Source organism: Buteo buteo, chromosome 1, assembly GCF_964188355.1.
Source record: "Buteo buteo chromosome 1, bButBut1.hap1.1, whole genome shotgun sequence".
Taxonomy (NCBI): Eukaryota; Metazoa; Chordata; class Aves; order Accipitriformes; family Accipitridae; genus Buteo; species Buteo buteo.
The window spans coordinates 10,620,435-10,641,680 of NC_134171.1; the positions used below are offsets into that span (position 1 = coordinate 10,620,435).

Sequence of the window (21,246 nt, forward strand, 5' to 3'; positions counted from 1 at the left end):
CGTTAATATTTTCATCTGGGGGTCTGCCATGACCCAGCACTACGGCTTTTACCCAGAGGCTGGTGGAAGTCTGCATGTCAGTTGTCGTTATCTGATAGCCACGTACAATACCCAGAGAGGTGCTGTGCAGAGCAGAGGTCAGGGATGGAGCTGCAGATCGGTCGATGAAAGAATTTGGTTATTGTGGAAGCAGGTTAAAGCAGGGATCAACAGGAGTTACAGTAGCTGGGTTTTGGCTGGGTGTCGTGGTATTCTCCAGAATTCAGGGGGCAAAGAAGATCAGAGAGTTCATCAGGAATCTTTCATGTAATGTCAAAAAGCCCTTGTCAGACTTGCTCCTTTGTTTTCAGAAAGGCAGGATGATATTTTGGAAAACGTTTACTATTGTGATTTTGCTAGACTGTTTTTTACAGCCAGAAGAAATGGATGAGGGTTTGTCTTGTCCCATTTATCCAGGATGTCCCGAGTCCTCATTTCTCAAATGTGTGTTGTGTTGTCCAGCCACTCCAACTCGTGTGTTCAGTGGTCCTGCCAGATCAGCACTTCACTGAAGTTCTCCATAATGTATTCACAAAAAGTGATAAAACACTCCGTGAGAGGCCTCAAGGAATGATTAGTTTAATCTTCAATTAGTTCCCGCTGAGACTTGATGAGAAATCATTTGAAAAGGTATGCATGAGCTTTAATATAATCTGCCTGTCCAGTTATCATGAAGCATAGTGTGCAGAGAGGAAAGGCGTTGCAAATGGAGAAAACCATGACGCTAGCATTGAATATTTTAGATTGCTGCCTTTGATGCATTTTTGGTCTGCTTGAGCAGCTTCAGCCACTGGGATATTGCTACGGGGCATTAAAGGCAGCCTGGGGGAAGAGTCAGTGCAAACAGTATGTTCAAGCATGCAAGCCATCACTGCTGGGTTAAAGTTGTAGTATAGTAGCAGAAAAGAAAATTTCCATTTATATGGCTAGTGAGATGCTGACAAGAAGCAGTCATACTTGTTCTGCCTTTGGTTGGGAAAGGTTGTGGATCAGGCTGTTGAGCTCTTCTTAAATCCACAGCAAAACAGGAGCTAAAGCCAGTCCCAGTAGTTTTTACAAAACCCTTTCACTGTAAGGTGAGTGAGGTGGGGGCAGAAGAGGACTGACTTCCTAAAGCCTTTGCTGTTGGCTGATTGCTTCTAGTGAACAGTTGCACAAGAGTCCCTCCCTTGGGAAACGCACTATTGCTTTCTGTTTGCACAGCACATGAAAAACACTGGCCACTCTCATTAAAGAGAATGAGATACTGTGTTGTGAGCTGGCTTGTTTTTTTGTAAATTGTTTATCTTGTTTCTTTGCAATCAGTTGATGGTTCCTAGTTGCTTTGTTTAGAAGGTCTCTGGTCCTACAAACATTAAAGTTGTTTTATATAACCAAAAAAATCCCAACCTTCTGAGCAATTGAGGATTTGCCTAGAACATGGGGATCCAAAAGTTCTCCTTCTGGCTATGCAGAAATCTGTCTGTCAATTGAATGTCTCGGGATGAAACAAAGTAAGAATTCCCTAGTGCCATTCGCATCTGCCACGGACTCCCTTTAGACAGCTTGTCTGTACTTGCATCTTCACGCTGGATGTCTCCTGCATCTGTGTGGTTTTAGGTTCCATACGTTTTAGGTCTGCACTTCCCCCTCAAACATCTGGGTTAGGTTTCTTATTTATGCTGGTTATGCCCAGCCCCCTGTGGAGTTTGGCTGGAAATATGTAGGCTTGGCACTACTGAAAATCTGGTCTGTAGCTCTTCAGTTTTGTTACTGTTCAGAATAATGTTTGCTCCCCTACAGGAGGCAGCTTTGCTGCCAAAAAAGAGTCATTTGAGTGCTCACTAATTTGCTACAGGCAAACTGAGTCCACTCAATCCATAATTTAAACTAATCTTGTTGATTGCAGTCGCATGATCTACTCAGAAGAGAAATGGATGGTGGCAGGTACTCTGCCACTTCTTTTGGTAGTATTAGCTTTGCTTGCCTCCAAATCTGCATCAGGAGAAGTTCAGATTGGACATTAGGAAAAGGTTCTTCACTGAGAGGGGTAGTCGGTCACGGGAAGAGGCTCCCCAGGGAAGTGGTCACAGCACCAAGCCTGTCAGAGTTCAAGGAGCGTCTGGATGATGCTCTTAGTCATATGGTTTAGTTTTAGATAGTGCTGCGAGGAGCAGGGAGTTGGATTTGAGGATCCGTGTGGGTCCCTTCCAACTTCAGATATTTTATGATTCTACGAATACCCACGTTGCAGTGGGTATTTATAGGCAAGCTGCTTTTGCCTGCAGAGACCTACACTTATTTGGGGCACATCCTCTGGTTTACAGCACTGAATGCCATGTTGAATGAAAAGAACTGGGGAGGATTTTAAAATCACTGATGGTGTTGGACAGCTGGTGTTGGACGTGGAAAAGTTTGCATCCCGAAGTGGTTTGTGGGTGTGCGTTAGTTCAGGAGAACTCATGAAAGGAGGCAGACGGACTTCCTCAGGCTGGCCAGAATGCTCCTGTGTGTGACAGCTAGAAAGCGTTTCTTTGATCCATGGGGTGATGGGTTTGCTGGCAGCATTTCGTTGAGGCCAAGAGAGGAAGCAAATACACACTCCTTGGTTTAGTGATAGCTGAAACAATAGAAGCTGTGCCTGGATTGGAGGAGCACGCTAAGACTTGAATATAAACTGAGCCCTTGTGGTTGGAGAGGGGCTGGAGCAGAACTGCGTCTGATAAACAGCAGAGAGCCATGGACAGGGAAAAACAGCTGGAAAAAGCCAGGAGTCAATGAGGAACGTAAAAGCAATTGCAGTACAGGCTTACGGTGAAGGTAGCAAGAGGAGACATGGTGTCCGGGGGCAGAAGGCCGACTGGAGGGGCACACTTGGATGCAAGGGGAGAGATGACCCCTCCTGGCTGTCCCTGGGATGTCCAGGGAACAAGACTGCACATGCTGTAAACCAAGAGGAATCACAAGACCCCAAATACTGGCAAACTGCTTTGTGTTAAAAGGGGCAACGTTATATGCATATCACAATAAACCTTTCTATGTTGAGAAGGGTCATCCTCCTGCCTATCATGAGATGTGAGGGCTAATGCTTAAGTTCCCAATACTGTGTTCGTCTTGGAGCTGCGACTCAGTGTCCTGATAGCTAAAGAATTCGTGTGGATCATCTGCACAAAGGCAGAAGTCATCCTTTCAGGGGAAGCATTTGCAAACATAGACCATACAGGACTTCACAGGCCATAAGGCTGCACAGTCTCTGTGGGACAACATGGAAATATATGCTTCTACCGGAAAGCCCGTGTATTTTCACTGGGGATAGCAGCTTTTCCATGTAGCTCTTTGACAAAGTACTAAACTCCCCTAAAACACTTTGAGCACGGCATTGGGTATAAAGTCAAGGCCAACTGCAACCTGCTGTATGACACTTCCAGTTCAGTCCCTTGAAAGCCATACGTGTTTCCCATGCAAGGACACAGAGATGCTGTGGGACGGCTGACATCGCTGGCAGCCTGTCCCAGAAAAGGCAGCTACTTCTTGTACAGTCTCAACTTCCATTAGCAACCACTTAAGCAGATAAGCTCTTTGGCTATTACAGTGGTGCTGGTGAATTTGGTTTTACTTATCTGTTTGGCAGCTCTCAGATCAGGCAGCGCTTTACGAGTGTCGTCTGAACTTTATAGGTTGCAACACTTTTCTTGAATTTCCATTCCTGAGGCTGCCTCGCAATAATACCCAAAACACCATTTACATTTTAGTATTTAAATCTTTTATGAACTGATACGAAAATCTCCTGCGCCCTAAATATTTTATCTGAAATATGTTTTTTTTCAATCTTGCAAATTTTTCTCTGTGGGGCTGGAGAGCTGAGTGAACCCTTGCAAGGGGAAAGCCCTGCAGCTGCGGGTAGTCGGGGGTAGTCTCGGCTCTCCGAGCAGAAGCGCAGAAGGAGAGTCGGAGAAGCTCCTGGCTTTCTCGACTTGGCAGGCATCTTTGATTTCTAACGCTTTTTATTTGCAAAACCTGTGGTTGATTAACCTGCAGAACAGCAGCACGTAATCCCATCGCCGCCCCCCACCGCGACGAGCTGGTGCGAGGCGTTCCCCAGCCGCCTTGGGGTAATTGCTGGGCTTGCCTGGAGCGTGGCTGCGGGCAGAGGGCAGGGTATGGCAAGGGACCGGAGCATCCCCGCATCCATCGTGGGCCTTGGCCGGGAGTCAGGCAGAGACAGAGCAGGGATGCAAACAGCTGCTAGGTGGATGCAGCGGGCTGCCAAGCAAGTAGCGAGCTCCGAGCGGCAAGGCTGGGCTTCTGGCAGGGAATTGCCAGCGATTTGCACTGCAGTTTCTCTGAGGTTGCTGGAAAAGGGCCCAAACCGCTCTCCTTTCTGGAAGAACAGCAAGCTAGAACCCATTTATCCAACGCGGCTCTAATGCTTGCTACCGCGACGGTGCAAAAACTTGCTTAGCTGGAGTCCTGCGCCAGTGCCAAGCTCCCTGCGCTTGGCTCGCTCTCATCTGTTGGAAAGCAGGGGACGGCTTCTCGCTAATGGATCAATGAATTGATAACCTCCTTCAAGCATTTATTTAAACATCGCTACCTTTTGCGCTGCTGTTAGCAAGGCATGAGACCAGCAGCATTAATTCTTGCTGGGGCAGAAACAATACCGCGTGCCGCAGCAGCACCACCACGGTCAAACCAGCTGCCGTCATCTGGTTTTTCGTGACACGGCGTTTTTCTCCTGCCCTGCTGAGTCGTGGGAACGTCGCTCAGCACAAGGCACAGGGCAGACTTCCACGCAACAGGGATTATTTTTCTTCTTTAGTGACACATCTCAAATCCAAACTGGATTAAATCATGGTCTACGTCTAAAGCGAACTGTTCAGAACAGGTTCTCAGAGGAATTTACTTCTGAAAGAGAAATATTTGCATAGCATTTTAGGAGCAGTTTTTAATGAACTAGACACTTTCCAGCATGTAGCTTGCTAAAATGTGCTAAAACCCAAACATGGGCAGGAGGACTTATTGACTAACCCCCGTAAGTAAGCAGGGCCTAAATAATTTCTTTCAAGTGGGATTTGGGAAACCATTCATTGGGAACTGAGCGATTTTCATTGTAATCTGATTTGTTGCTTGCTTACCAGAAAAGGAATACGTCTGATACTACGTACTGCAGGGTTGTTCCGTATGCCAAGGACCTGCAAATGATTTCTTAAGAGAGTAAGCAAATCTCAGAAATGCTCTGTTTGCTATAAATTGAACTGGGAGCATGACACATGTAGAACTGATGTCTTTGCTTTCTCTATTGTATAACTAAATTTTTAAGAATACTGCCTGTGTCTCCCTGTATGCCTGAAAATTTAGGGACATGTGTGACTGAAAGTCCATCTAGTCTGGTACCCTGCCTCCATATATTGTAAGAGCCAGGCATTTTGGGAGTGGTTATTTGTAACTTCTGGACATAAGGGATTTATTTTTCCCCCCAATATGCTAAAGTAGGGTCTGTGGCATGAGTGTTTGTGTTCCTGCTAAACTTAAAAAAAACACAAAGTAATTAAAAAAAGAAAAATCTTAATATTGTAATTTTTAATCTTGTTACTACCAACATACTAGTCTATACCAGGTTTCCCCAAGCAGTGAATTCCTTGGGTTCCCTGCAGTCCATGAGCTCCTTCTTCTAAAGCCTCACAGAATTCCAGTTCTCCCCCTTGTCTGTGCTAATGTTTCCTGGTCTGACCACAAAAACTGCTGAAGCCCCATTTCCCAGCTTGTCTGCATTCACCTCACTGTCTCTCGCCATCCTTCTCTCTCCAACTGAATGTCTGTGCAAAGCTGGCTTCCATGGTTACTACTAAAATAGGCAAAGGAGATATTTTTGGTCGGAATCTGCCAGTTCAGCAAGATCAAAATGCTTTTGGGAAATGTTCTGATTACTGTGAAATTCAAGCAGGACGTGGTCTAGTAAAATGAAATCAAAAACCTCTGCAGGTTCTGCCAGCTCACCTGCACCTTCTCAGACCGCCATCCTCCTGGGCTGCCCGGTGCCCCGCTCCGCCATCAGGGAAACCTGCCACACAGACGGCCCCGTGGCAGGGCATTTGTGTGGAAACGTTTGTTTTTCTTGTTCTTTTTGTTCTGAGCATTGACATACCAAAATCTTCTCTGCTCCGTGTGACATACCAAAATCTTCTCTGCCCAGTGTCAGCCAGGATGCCTTCCCTCAGCCAGCTTCTTCCAGAGCACCCATTTCTGTTGTCGGATTTCTTTGCAGGCATTATTTATTTTAGATGTACATAAAATCTATTCAACTGTGTGATGGCTGTTGCTCACTAATGTATTGCTGTCACTTGTGCCTCCTGGTCTATCCTGTTTGTTTCCCTTGTGGTATGTCCCAATTAGGTTGCAACCCTCTGACGAAAGGCGCTGTCTGTTTTTTACATACCTTGAGACACCTCCTGTACTTCCTCAGCCTGAATATTTTGTTTCTTTTTGTCTTTGTAATAGGACCTCCTGCAGCTTGGATAGCTTTTGGCTCCTTTACAAATGCCATTGTATTGTTAAACTTCCCTCGCGGGTATTAGGACAGCATGAGCTGTGGTTCATGTGCAGTTTTACAGCACTGACCTGATGGCTCTGTGTTCACAACCCTTATGGTTTTTTATAGCTTCTGAGGCTTTACAAACTCCATCACCCAAGGAGACCGGCAGACCGAAGGGTGCTTGGACCTTATCAGAGTTCCCAAGGCCAGCTCCACTGTCTGCAAGGCGCTTCCCTACCTTAGGGTGAGCTCCTGGTTTCCAGCACTCTCCTGAGCACAGCAGCTTCACTGCCATGGACCCGTTGGTTTAATGGAGGAGAAAAGAAAGCAGCTTCTTCTCCGTGATCCCCTGTCCCTGCCCATCTCCTCTGGCCAAGCTTTTCAGAAGCAATGGAAGAAGAGTATTTCTTCTCTCATCGCATTTATCCCTCTTTGCAAATGGCAGTGTGCAGCAATCAGAGACACTAAAACCATTATTTTCAGAAATACTTTGGAAAGTGGGCTTTTTAGCCTGGTGGACAGCAAAATGTGGGGCAGGAGACAGCCTCCCAACACGTGCAGACAGCTTTCGTGAACTTAAAACTTTAGTATCCCACTGCAATGCAAAACTCAAATGCTTTGTTTTTAAACAGCCACACACATACTTTTAACACCTTTTTAAACAGCGTTATCACGGTGTTCCTGTACTGAAATAACCAGAGGATGACCACATGTTCTGCAGCCACTACCCAATTTCAAGATTTCTTATTGCCCACATGTGTTATGCTTCTGGTGGGCCAGACTGGAGGATTGCAGGGAGCAGTGACAAGCCTGTGCTTTGGATGCCCTTGCTTTCAACAGCTTGCCCTAAACACAAAAGGCTGCAAGCAGCTTCGTTTCTTGAGTTATATGTAATCAAGACATTACAGGATGGTCTACTGAAATACCCATGTGTTTTAGAGAGTAGGACCTGTGTCTTTGAGGGGTGATGCATACTTCTGATGGCCCTCCAGCGGGGACCTCCTTCCCCCAGTGTTGCTGCCTAAAAGGGTGTTTGCTGCCAGTAGTGCTAAAACTGGGACCAGACCAATTGGTCTCAAGACTTAGCTGAACCAAAACCAAGGTACTTCCATATCTGAAATCCAAATAGGCAGCGACCTGTGCATCAGCAGCTTCTGTAGGCAGCTGCTCGTTTGGATTTCAGACACAGAAGTAAAATTTAGGAGAAGCTGCAGAAATTTCTTGCATCCTAATGGAATAAATTCTGATTTCCCAAGAAGGTGCTGCCTATCCTACCACAATCCCTATCAGCAGGATCAGACATGCTCTTCTGTAATCACAGTTTAGTGGCTTACAGTTTGTGGGTTGAGCTCTGGTAATTGACTGACTAGAGCCGTTACCTCCCTGCAAACACAAGGGAAAACACCTTTCCCTAAAACTTGGCTACAGGAAGGGTTATTTGGCATGTGTTAGCCCTCACTTGCAAAGTTGAAGGCTGTATATGCAGTCGGTTAGCACAGATTGCTTGATGTATGGTCAACAGATACTTTAGGATTAATGGAGTTGCCTGAACTCTGTGATGGAAAGATCTATAGGTGAACTTCATTAGATCCACATCTGCAAATTAGAAACCCTTCTACCCTGTTTGGGGTTTGTTATCTTTAGAGATCACCATGAAAGGTGGAAGAGCTGTGAGAGCTATTATTCAGGCTGATACAGAATGACTGCAAAAAAAGGTAGGGTGTTTAGACAGAAGATAGGAAGAACAGATTTGCGAGAGGTTCACTAAACTGATGTTCCTCTGCGCTCTTAGGAGCAGGTGTGCATTAAAAGGACGGGCAGGAGTGAGATCCTCAAGCCCACTGAGGTCAGTGTTCATAAGAATATCTTCTGGACTTGTCATTGCAGCGCCTGTCAGAGGGGGGTCTGGGGTGAGCAGGACAGCGGAGGAGACCAGCTTTCTCCTACAGATGGAAGTCATCTACAAAGGTGTCCTCAGAAGCTCCATTATGTATTTCAGTGGTTTCCAAGAGAAGTAGCAGCCTTACTTTATTGATGAGAACCGTTACAGCTTCAGCTGCTTGCGTGGTACTCGGTGCCAGGCTGGTTCCCGCTCTGGAGGAGGCTGATGCCGGAGGAGTCCGCTGTCAGCAGAGACGTCGGAGCGGAGCGTGTGAGGGATGTCAGCGCCCGCTGCATCCATGCCTTGGGTCTGACCGAGTTGCAGCTCGTCATGCCAGCAGTTATTCTGGGTTTGGTGACCAGCCAGCCTTTGAGGTAGATGGTGAATCTTGACCGGTCTCTAGCTTGAGAGCGCCGAGAAGCAGCCGACTGCTAATGGAGCTTCTCCTTCCTAATGTCCCCATCCTGGGGAGGGACAGCTCTTTCTTCTGCAAGGCTGCTCTTCCCCTGAAGGTTTGCTAGTCCTAGCTTAGCTGTTTCTCCTGACTCAGGGGCCAGGACAAGGGGTTAGTGACTCCCAGGGACCACGCATATCTGCAGAACATCAGCGGAGAGAGGCACATCCTGGAGAGGTGTTTTTTTCTTCCCCTGGCTCTGGTGAGGACTGCAGGGATTATTTGGGGGTAAAAAAGCTTTCCTTGCTTTCAGGTCCACGTAGGAAAACAGTCACTTTATCAACCACTTGGCACACGTGCTTCAGCGAGGCAGAGGAGGCCTGTGGAGTTTCCATAATTAATATCAATGACTTTCTTGGAGGAGGGGATAAAACCTGAGTCCTGGAAACTTAGATTCCCTTCTGGTACGGAGGGGAGGGGAATAAGGGAGGTATTATTAGAAAGCATTTCTTTTATTTAACAGATGTTAAATAGCACTATACCACTCTACCAATCTGTCAATTACGCTAATAGGAAACAGCATATAGAAACATTGAGATGTGAATTGTGCAGGGAAATAACTGCTCCCCTTCTGCAGGATCCCGGCTTGGGGGCCAGGGGCCGGGCACGGCCCCAGCAGACGGTGCAAGGAGCTGCCGCACATATGCCAGGCACATGTGGATGAAAAGGGGAAGGAATACTTGTGGACCATCACGGAAAGAACTTGTTGCAGCTGGACAGGTTCTCTCCCACCGTGTCCTGGTTGTCGTGCTTGAAACTGGATTAAAAAAGTCTTTAAAGCAGAGACCATATGTATCTTTGGTGTTTTTATAACCTATATATATCATGCTATAGGTTTCAGTGGTGTTACTCAGCGTTTTCAGAACCTAGGTGGATTAAAGTCTGGAGGGGAAAAACAACCCCCTAATGGATGATTAAAGGTTGAAAAGCAAGCTTGGCTTTGCAGTAGCGTGCATTGGTCCCAAGTCAGACCCAGCGCTGTAACGAGGGACCGGCGGGTTTTTCCTCTCGGACACTGCATTGCTTCCTTAAACCTGTCTCGGTGATCCCCAGCCACTGGCTCTGACGGCAGCCCGCCGACTTTGGTAGGGTTTTATTAACAGAGCTGCTTGGAGCCCAAGGTTAAGTGATGGGAATTTCAAAACCAAACAAAACAATAAATTAATAAAATGAACGTGTCACCAGCTGATCCTCTTCTGACCACCATCTGTCCCCTGATCATGTGATGTCTCCCAGCTGGCCACCCAAGAGACAAACCATGCAAGATCATCATCACAACATATGCTGCTATTTACACATTTTTAAAGGTAATAGTTGCTAGGCTGTCATATTAATAGCTAAAAGTAGTTATTTGGAAGCTAGGGGATTTTTTCTTTTTTTCTTTTTTCTTTTTTTTTTTTTTTGAGGAAGCCAGTGACTCAGCAGGTATATTTCTGACAGAGGCATGTTCAGAGTTGGATCAGTGGAAGTTCCTATGTACAGTATACGTGACTCTCCCCCCCCCCCCCCCCCCCGCCTTGTTCTATGGTATGCTGTTGTGCCTTTTGTAATAAACAATAGAATAAATAAAATAGAAAGAAGGCAATGATACTACAAATTTTACTAGTGTACCTTTTAGGAACATTATGTGCTCTCTTTGCCATCTCCAGGTTGCAAACCAAGCTGTGCATTTTTAAACTATTGTTAAGATCAAGGATGTGGTTATGAGAAGACTTACAATTTATAGGATACTTAAGCATTAAGGATTGAGGCACAGAACATTTCCTGGGGATTAACGACTGACTGGGTGAGCCTCAGGCCATTAACCCCTGCCTGTCATTAATCTTCAGGAAATGCCCTGCAGTGAGGTCGTTATTGCTGTTATATGCTGAAACAGAAAATAATAATAAGAAAGGTCCGTGGTTTATTCATTTATATTTTACATAACACGGTTATATTGGGACAGTAGGAAATTAACATCTTTCTCTTTAGCTGGTTGTACTGCTTGCATTAATGCAGTTCGTGCATCTCACTATTTTGTGAAAGCTTCTTGTCAGATTGCACGAGTGAAAGCAGGGGCAGAATTTGGCCCAATGCTTGTGTTGCACAATATTTAATTCGATGAATAAGCAGTGCTTCTCTGGTATAACTGCTGGCAGAATTTAGCCCTATACAGAAACCAGCTCAAAATGCTTGTTTTACAGCAAAGCAATTTATTCACAGTTCTAAGCATCTCGCAGCCTTTTTTTTAACTCATTGAATAATCCTTTTAGGTTCCCCATAAAGCAGGTGAAATGCTTCTGCTGCAGTCCTAAGGCAGAACACAGGCTGCATAAATAGCATCTAAATTACTAGGAATACAAAATACACATACAGTAATACATACCTACAAAGGCAAATTCATACTGACAGGACTGCAGTGTGTGCTTATCAGCAGCAAAACATCTCGGGGAAAAAAAAAAGTGGCTTTATATTGAAATTGTATATACATTTCTCTCTCTATTTAAACACTTAAATACTATTTTGTGCATGTTCTTAAACCCAGATGCAGGCTCCTTTTTAATGAGCCTGCCTGCTTAAACATTTATTAGCTTGGAGATGTATAGTTTTCATAAAGCTGGCTGAAGCTTTTTGCAGAACATCTTTGCAAAAAAAGCTTTTTTTTTTGTGTACATGGCCTCAGTCCTTGCAACCTCCTAGAGAGTCTGTCAAGGCACAACTTAAAAGCTCGTTCAGGCGACCATGACCCCCTGCTAGCAGATTGTCTGCCTAAAAGGTAAGGGAAAGCTAAAAAAGAAGTAGAAACTTAAAAGTAGCTTCTCAAAGGCTGCATAGATCTTTTTTTTGTTAAACCTAAAGTGTTTAAAAGCTTTAATATTGATGGCCTGTCAACTTTGTCCTGATTCTTTGGCTTTCAGTTAAAAGGTTTTTGTTGTTGTAGCTTATGCAGTTGCTCTGTTGCTATGGAAACGTGACATCAAAATGACGTTTCTCTGTTTAAAAGCTTTTAACTAAATTCCTGCCTGTCAGATGTAGGCCCCATTTTGTGCACTCAAGCTTCAAGCTGTTGCAAAAAGGTTTCATATGTTCTGTTGTCATTCAAATTCTTTATCCACATATGCATGTCTTGCACTACAAAAAACCTCAACTAAAAACTCAATCTATATTAAGTGTCCTCTTTTAAAACCCTTTTAGGTCAGTCAGCAATGGCTGCAGCAGAAATTCCCAGTTACATTGTCTCTTCTCAGACTGAGAAACACAGGAGGGCCAGAAACTGGACTGATGCAGAAATGAGAGGTTTAATGCTGGTTTGGGAAGAATTTTTTGATGAGCTGAAACAAACTAAAAGGAATGCCAAAGTTTATGAGAAAATGGCTAACAAACTCTTTGAAATGACTGGAGAAATTCGCCACGGAGAGGAAATAAAGATAAAAATTACAAATATGACATTCCAGTACAGGTAAGCTTCAGTTAATTCTTTTTATTTTAAGAGATTTTAGCAGGGACAACGCAGTGATTTTTGCCTTTCAGAAAGAAGTCTCCTAGAGGAAATCTGTCGATAAAAGATTAAAGATTGTTCATATCGCTTTTAAAATTCTCTCTTGCCAGTGCTGTTACGTCATTGTTAATTTTTTCCCCCATTTCATGTCAAACTCCGGGGCAACTTTGTTTCTTTATAATTAGCTAGCGTTGTTATGATGCAGAGGGATGGAAATGTATTTAGTGGGAAAAGAGATTTTTTTTTTTTTTTTTTTTCTCTTTGCTGAGGGGACTGATTGTGTTAGCTTGGCAGCAGTTCCTTGCAGTGAAACTCCTGCAGTTTGAAGTGGCCAGCGAGAATCGGTATTGCGAGGCAAAGTTTAAAAAAAAAAAACCCCACCGAATAATGTTTTGGGGGGCTGAAGCTCCTGGATTATGGTCTCGTGAGTTGAAGGGTTACACTTCACGGGGCCAAGAATAATTGAATGTCTTGTTACTGAGTGACACACATTGCTATAATTATAAGCAGCAGCAGCAGCGAAAGAACTATTATATCTGCAGAGAGAGAATCAATGTGCACCGTCAATACTGCTCCAAAGGAGTCGGGGGGAGGGCGGAGGTGTCTACAAGGGGATGATAAAGAACAGGCAGTGTCAGTCAGGAGGGGAAGTTGCCTTTAGAAAATGCGAGGCGTTTGGGCATTTGTTGTTTGCGGGGGAAAAAAATAATTAGAACTTAAAAGAAATATTTGCGTATCTTCCCCCCCCCCCCCCTTTTTTTTTTTTTTTTTAATTCTTATCTCTATGAGGCACAAACTGCCTCATACTGGAAATCCTGAGTGGTGATTTTAGCTATGTGCTTGTAATGCAAGAAAATCAAATATGTGAGACTTATTTAATCTCTCCTCAAAGCTCATATTAATAATAAAAAAGGTTATTACAGCAGGCAACCATGTTAAAACTGCTCGCTTTTCTGTAAGGCACCCTTACTGTATTTAATGCAGAGACTACTCATCAAATAGAAAACTAGGGAAAATCCTGTAAACCCCTTAACTTTGAATGTCCTTCTTCTACATTTCTAGGATCCACAAGCATAATCTTTAACATCGTTTCCCATAACATTAAACTTGATGTTTTGTAGCAAATGCTAATGTCTCCAAAATGTTTTACTAACCCTGCTGTAATCCTTACAATCTCCTTCACCCAGACTGCAGACGAGAAAGCTGGAAGTAAGATAAATTTTTGCCCAGCATCACCCAGCAATTCACACTCGGATGCAGATTTAGAAGTCGGGAGTTGTTGGCTACCAGGCCTTTACTTAGTCTGCTAAATCTGCAGTCCTCCCTGCTGAGAAATACATCTCATGGCACTGAGATTTTACAGGTGTCTAGCAACACTGCACAATATTTAAGTGCTGTAATTGCCAAGTGGAATAGGTTATTTCTGTCAGCCTTTGTTCTAAATTTTCAGTGTTGTCATCAATCAGACTGCCTCAGTTTTTCTAATTAATGTTTTTACTTTAAAGTTGCACCGGGGGAAGGGAAGAAATAAAATCACTCACATACGTGCACTCTGTGTGTGTATGTGTGGAAACACAGCACTTTTTAAAAAAATTCATCTTATGTTTCTGTGAACTCCTAAGATTGCTTCTGTTGCATGCTGTCATGCTGCTTTTCTATTTTGCAGTGCATTGCAGCTCCCTGCTTATTAATTAAGATGCTAATGTAGGAGAGTTAGAAAACTGCCTTGCACTGTCACGGTGCTGTTTCATTTTGTATGAAACACATCTTTCATATTGTTTGTTCTTATCCAAAGCACGCCTGTGTGCTTTGCTTTCGAGGCAAGGGGGTAGAGAGAAGAGGGACAAACAAAAGCTGTGACTTACAATTTCTAGTTTTCTGGGTACTTTTTGTTGGTGTGAGAAGATAGCAGACATTGTGATGAAACTGTAAATGATGTGAGTTGCCACCGACTGCTGGCTTTGCTGTGAGGCAGCTGAGTTTTAATCCACGTTTTGGTGCCTGCAGGATACTTGAGGAAGATGCTTTACCTCACTATATTTCTGGGCATCATTGCTGCACTGTGGCATAAACTGAAAAAGAAGGTCCTGAGAGTAGGAAAATGCTCTATTTTGAGAAAATATTTTGTAATGATTACGTAGGGTTAGCAAGCGTGACGTGGGAGAAGGTAGCACCAGCAGCAGGAACGAGGGGGGTGTTCTGCACCCGAGCGGTTATTTCTTCCTACTACTTCAGGATCCTTTACTTTTTTAGGCAACTGCTTACAGTGTAGCAAACGTGCTATGGTGTCTAGTCTTTAATAGTCAGAAATGAACTGGATTAGAATATTTAATCAGATCATATTATTATTTAGCTGTGTGCCATGATTTCATAATGGAAAATAAAATTTCTGTCCTACAAATTGTTATGCATATGTATATGCATGTATACATACATGTATTTTTTTTTTTCAGTAAAAGGAAAAGCAGTACTTGAATATTTCTACTAGTCCTTTTAACCAAGTTCAGTGTTAAAAGTGTTGTCACTGGCATGTCTTATCTTGGGACATCTCTTGAAACAGATATTAATGATCTGAAACATTAGCGAATCTGAAATAGAAAGCAGTGAACACATTTATAGTGGTCCTTTCCAGTTTGAGGATCCTATAGCATTTTAAGATGCAGTTCTGTAAATACTGTTTTGCTTATTTTGCTCAGTGAAAGCCATTACTCATTGTGCACAAGGAGTCAAAGTCAGACAAAAATACACATAGGTAGGGGAGGTGTGTTTCTTAGTCGCTAATTATTGCAGTTGCTGCAGCTAATGCAACTACGTGCACGCTTACGGTGTCACAGAGCTCAGTATGGGATTACAGCCCAAGTATTCACCCTGGTTCCTGGTATGTTGGGATTCTATGTGGAATTTTGTGCTGCCAGATAAAGTTAGTTCAGGTGTAGTTTGGTCCATGTGAGCATCTGTGAAAAAAGCAATTTTAGGGTGATCGTATCCCATTCCTCCACATCTGAGGTAAAAACATTATTCAGATGTTAAAATGCCATTATATAAATCTATTTTATGTCATTGTTTCCTCCTTGAATTCTTGTGTTTATTTCTGACTGCCCTATATTTCAACAAGGTGACAAGAGAATGAGAAGATGTTTAGGAAACACAATTAGGCTGAGATGTGGAAAGCTTGCTCTATTAAGAGAAATGGAAAAGTTTGTGACTTGCTTGGAAAGAAGGCAAAGAAATATAAAGGAGTTCTAGAGATGCCTAAAAATATACAGTACTATTTTTCAGAATATAAAGCAGGTATTTCTTTTGCCATAATACAAGACGTTATTTATTGGAATTGCGAGGCAAGAAATCTAAAACTAGTTAAAGTCATAAATTTGTATTGCACTGCATAATAAGCATGTGGAACTCATTACCACTGAAAATCATTGACACCAAGAGAGTGGTAGGTTGTTTCATTATTATTTTTTTTACTGAAGATTAGATTTATTAAATAAAAATACAGACATTGTCTTCAAATTAGATAGGGTTATAAAAGACAACAGGTTTCAGGATACTAGTGGTCGATAGAAAATTAAGCAAGCATCTTTATGGGCAAACATGCCCCCAAAACCTGTCTATCAAAATGATTTTCGAAGTATTTAGCACTGACCTTAATCAGAAATGAGGCAGTGGGATGATGGGCTGATCTGGGAGCGGTTCCTGTATTCCTCTGCATTACCATAGTCCAAGTGCATTTGGATGAAACTATTCAGGGAAAAATATACCATGACCTGAAGTAATTCTTAATGGAGTCTCAGTATGTTAAAGGACCATTTCATCCACCGTGGAAATTGGCTGGGTGGAAAATTCTGCCACAGCACCATAGGTGGAAGGAAAATTTTTTTGCAGGTGCGTTTGAGTAAAATTCTGCTTTTAGGAACTGCTGTAGAATCTGAAATATCTGCTGTGGCTAGATCAGCCGCCAGGTTTTTAATGTTCAATTTTAAAGACACCTGCATGGTGAGCTGCGTGAACGTCCCTATTTATCTGTCTTGGAAGAAGGAAGGGCTGAGTCAAGCCTGCTGGAATGCAAAGTTAAGCTTTCTGATGTGCTGGTCATCAAAAGTTTTGCAGAGATTAGCATGCCAGCTCTTGCAGTTTAGCATCACTTAGAGTATGTGCCGAGTTCTTTCCATTATGTGGGCTACTTGGGGCATTCAGCACATACGAACCAGTAATTAGTCCTTCTAAAAGAAAGCACTGCCCTGTCGCCGCTAATACGGTGATCTTAATGTGTAACAGTGCACTGTATCTGTTGTTACAATATTTCCACTGACATAATACACACTGGCTTATAGAAAGGAAGAAGGGTTTGCAAAGCTTGCACAGCAGTCCACAGTTTTGACTGATTCCTTCTGATGTTTAAAAATAAGAACTGTGTGAATGCAAATTTATTATTTTCAAAAACATCACCCTCCCTAAAGCCTAGAAACCAGGATGCAGCTGTTGCTTTTTTATTTAAATCGCAGTCAATTAATGTTAATGATTGGTAAATTTGAATCAGTCTCATGATTTGAATAAAAGATTAGTCTAATTTTTTATTTTCATGTGTACACGATAGCAATTAAATATTGTTGCTTGTGTAATCCGTTGCTATACTTTATGACATTAGGCAACTGGAATATTTGACCTCTGCTACAGCAAACGATAAAATATAAGTGCAGCCAAATAACTGCAGAAAGTTGAGTTTGAATATTTTACTATCTTTCTCTTTAATTTCAATAATTTATATCAGATGCACAACTTAGTACTGTACTTTCATACATCTTTCTTCTCCTCACCATTGATTGGTTCATGAACAGTTGCTATTTATTATTTATTTTGAAAGCTTTTCTCAGAAACCCCAGGAGATGGATCCTGTAACCATTCCTTAAGGCAAGTAGTAATATCAAATACTGTAATAATAATAAAAAAGCAATAGTGTTTTGAGCAAAGCCTAAAAAAAAGGCAAGTTATAGATTGCTTGCTTTTTACTGACTAAATAACTATGATTTAAAAAAACTCTTTAGAACATAATATTGTAATACTTTTATTTTAGAAGGAGAATTAATAGGCGCAAAGAATAAAGTCTGAAGAAAGGTCAACGGCAGCACAAATTACTCAACTGTTGTCTCAGTCCATTCAGTGGAGCATTTTGGCAGTAGGATCTCAAAGCCCGTTAATTTATTCACTTCTCTGCAATAAGACAAGCAACCACTTTTCAGATTAACTGGATTGACAATGTTTTTCATACTTCAGACATTTGTCCACTGGTAGCTCGACTTTGGTCCCTGAGTTTTTGGAGAGTTCTCAGTTGCCTCTGCTCTCAGCTGGATTTTAATAGACCCTCATGAAACAGCAACAGGTCTAGATAAACTCAGCATGAATTTATTTTGCAAGGTCTGTTGACTTTCTCACTTACCTCTGTTTCTTACCTAATTTTTCTGCCTGGCTTGCTCACTCAGGCAGTGATTTGCCCAATTTCAAAGTGTTGAATGTTTGGCTCATCTTCCTCTCTCATTTCTGGTTTCTTGTACCCCAGCCTTACTATTGTCCTGTTTCTTTTTAATGTCTTCATTTTTCATTAAAACAAACAAACAAACCAACCACAGAGCAATAAAACAATCAACCCCCTCCCCCAACTTTACGTTTTGGATGCAGCTAAGACCTGGTGTGATGAGTTACGGCAATGACTGACTGACAGCAGTAAATTCATCTTTGCTTTAGACTTCAATTCTGCCAGGGTTATGCTTTCCTTGATACAGGCAAAAACTCTCAGCTGTCTCACTAGGTTTTCTGGACTTCTGGCAGTTGTGGAAAAAATTATTTAAAAATCAGTGAATTCTGAAACTTGATATTAATATTGCTAAGTTTGGTTTGTTTTTACCAGAAAGCTAAACCATCACCACTATTCCAGTGAATGTTCTCCCTGTTAACCTCCACCTGCCGCGTTCCTACTTCTTTTCCAGAGGACTGACACTCCCTTCCCCCTTATCTTCTCATCTCTCCATCTATTTCATCCTTTTTTTCTTTATGTATGAGCCAGACTCCGTACAGGTAGATGGTTGCTGCTGGTGCTGCTTTTAAGCTAACAAAGTTCTCTTGCCCACCTTCTGGTAGTGATCCCTTTTTTTTTAGCCCAGAGCTATGGTATGCAGTCAGAAGTGAAAGAATTAGTATCCATTCAATGCATTCAGAGCCAGAGAAATACCTTGTTTTATATAGCTGCTACAGCTGTGTGGGTGGATAATAAACAACAGCTTTTCCTTCAAAATCATGATAGTTTTGTAAAAAAAACCCCGTGGTCTGGGTACACAGCTGAGCTCAGGCATAAAACCCAGGGTACTGACCTACTTGGGCGAAACACCTGCTCCTGAAAACTTTTCATAGAATCACAGGATGGTTTGGGTTGGAAGGGACCTTAAAGATCATCTAGTTCCAACCCCCCCGCCATGGACAGGGACATCTTCCACTAGATCAGGTTGCTCAGAGCCCCGTCCAACCTGACCTTGAATGTTTCCAGGGATGGGGCATCTACCACCTCTCTGGGCAACCTTGTTCCAGTGTTTCACCACCCTCATTGTAAAAAAAGTCTTCCTAATACCTACTCTGAATCTACCCTCTTTTAGTTTAAAACCATTGCCCCTTGTCCTGTCACTACAGGCCTGGTAAGAAGTCTCTCTCTGTCTTTCTTATGACCCCCCTTTATATATTGAAAGGCCACAATAAGGTCTGCCCAGAGCCTTCTCTTCTCCAGGCGGAACAACCCCAACTCTCTCAGCCTTTCCTCACAGGAGAGGTGTTCCATCCCTCTGACCATTTTTGTGACCCTCCTCTGGACCCGGTCCAACAGGTCCATGTCTCTCCTGTGCTGAGGACCCCAGAGCTGAATGCAGTACTCCAGGTGGGGTCTCACCAGAGTGGAGTAGGGGGGCAGAATCACCTCCCTCGACCTGTTGGCCACGCTGCTTTTGATGCAGCCCAGGATACGGTTGGCTTCATGGGCTGCGAGCGCACATTGCTGGGTCATGTCCAGGTTTTCATCCACCAGTACCCTGAAGTCCTTCTCCGCAGGGCTGCTCTCAATCCCTTCATCCCCCAACCTGTATTGATGCTGGGGGTTGCCCTGAAAATCACCACCAAGGGTGGGTGATTTAGTGAAAGCAGATGCAAGTAATAAGGCTGAAGATACACAGTTCCTTCTCTATTTCAGTCTTCACTGCCCAGGTGTCTCAGTGTGGTGCGCCGGGAGCAGGATTAGAAGAAATACCAGTGGTAGAAAAGGATTGAGTCAGGAATCACCTGTGAAAGTTTGTGAAGATTGAGGGAGGTCCCTGGGGACTGAAGGCCACTGTTGAACCCACCTTCAGAAAAGGCAAGAACAGGAATTAAAAGTTGATCAGCTTCCCTTCAACTCCTGGGAAGGTCACAGAGCAAGCCATCTTGGAAGCAATTTCCAGTCACATAAAGAAGGTGGTGGTGACTGGAAATAGCCAGAATGGATATACTAAGAGTGACTCATATTTAACTGACCTGCTTGCTTTCTGTGATTAAATGGCTAGATCTGTGGATGAGGGTAGAGCAACGTATATTGTCTAGCTTGACAGTAGAAACCCTTTTGACACGGTCTCTGATAACGTCCTTGTATCCAAGTTGGGATGTTATACTCCGAGATACTACCAGCTGGGTGAAAAACTGGCTGGATCTCTGGGCTCAAAGTGTTGTGGTTAGTGGCTTGTACTCCACCTAGAGACTCATTCCAAGCAGAGGACTGTAGGGATTTATACTGGGACATGCCCTGTTTAACATCAACAGCCTGAAGGAGGTGGTGGAGTGCATGCTTACAATTTTGCAGACGATGCCAAACTTGGGGGTCTGCACATGCAAGGGCAGGGCTACCATTCAGAGGGAACTAGACATGCTTGAGGAATGGGCTGACAGGGAACTCATGAAATTCAACAAGGGAGAATGCGAAGTCCTACCCCTGGGATGATTGAATCCCCTGCACTGATACAGATTGGGCATGGACTGGCTGGGCAGCAGCTCTGCTGATGAGGACTTGAGGGTCCTGGCTAATGTGAGGCTAAACACAAGTCTGGCCCCAGAGCAGAGTTGGCAGAATACCAGCTCTGAGCTTTCCCCGTCCTTTTTGGCACAATGTTTTGCAGTCCTCAAGGCTCAAGCCATGTCCTGTGAAGTTTTAATGCAGCTGCTGGATTTTGCACTGGCATGGCTGAGATGTGCTCACTCATGGCTTTTTGCCATCTCACCCGTGGCGATGACTGACCATGGCAAATGCGTTGCAATGAGCTGCTGAGGATGGTAATGTTTTAAAACCCCATTGCTTGAATATATTGGGGGTTTCAATATGGGCAAACAAATGTGGAATGTAGACTTGGCTAGTAGCTTATAGTGGTTTAATTGATATGTTTTTCATGCAAATAGCCTAAATAATTGAACTAAAAATAATCAATATCAAGTGATGGTTGCTGTCAGCCCTGTATTTAGCTATTTTGTATCTGTGCTGGACGGATATACATGTATTTGTAGGTTGTGCTAGATACTCTCTGACGATGAAATTGCAGCAGTAGGTTGTGAAACATGTATGAAATTAAAATTTTGAATGCATAGAGGGCATAAAAATATGGATGGCTGTAGAGGCTTTGCTATGCAAGACTATCATGTGCATTTCTAAATAGCTGGAAAAGCTCATCAGACCTTGCAAGGATGAGGAAAAAAAAAAAAAGAATCCTTAAATGGCTTTAAAATTTAAGCAAATCTTTCTGCCTTCTTTGCTCACTGGTGGATTTCCTCTTACCCTAGGCTGAGAGCTGTTTAAAAGGAAGAACTTCAAGTTCTTGCTTTTA

At 43.2% G+C, this 21,246-nt stretch overlaps 1 protein-coding gene across 2 annotated transcripts in view; it reads left to right on the forward strand.

Moving 5' to 3' along the window:
• Positions 1 to 21,246, forward strand: part of MSANTD1 (Myb/SANT DNA binding domain containing 1) — a 35,641-nt gene that overhangs the window by 2,765 nt on the left and 11,630 nt on the right. The window contains exon 3 of one of the 2 annotated variants that reach the window (XM_075040687.1): positions 12,061 to 12,325. In XM_075040687.1, coding sequence (XP_074896788.1) covers positions 12,072 to 12,325 — 254 coding nt within the window. In that variant the 5' untranslated portion in view covers positions 12,061 to 12,071. Of the gene's footprint in view, positions 1 to 11,714; positions 12,326 to 21,246 lie in introns of those variants that run through there. The other variant, XM_075040695.1, reaches the window with a different exon arrangement.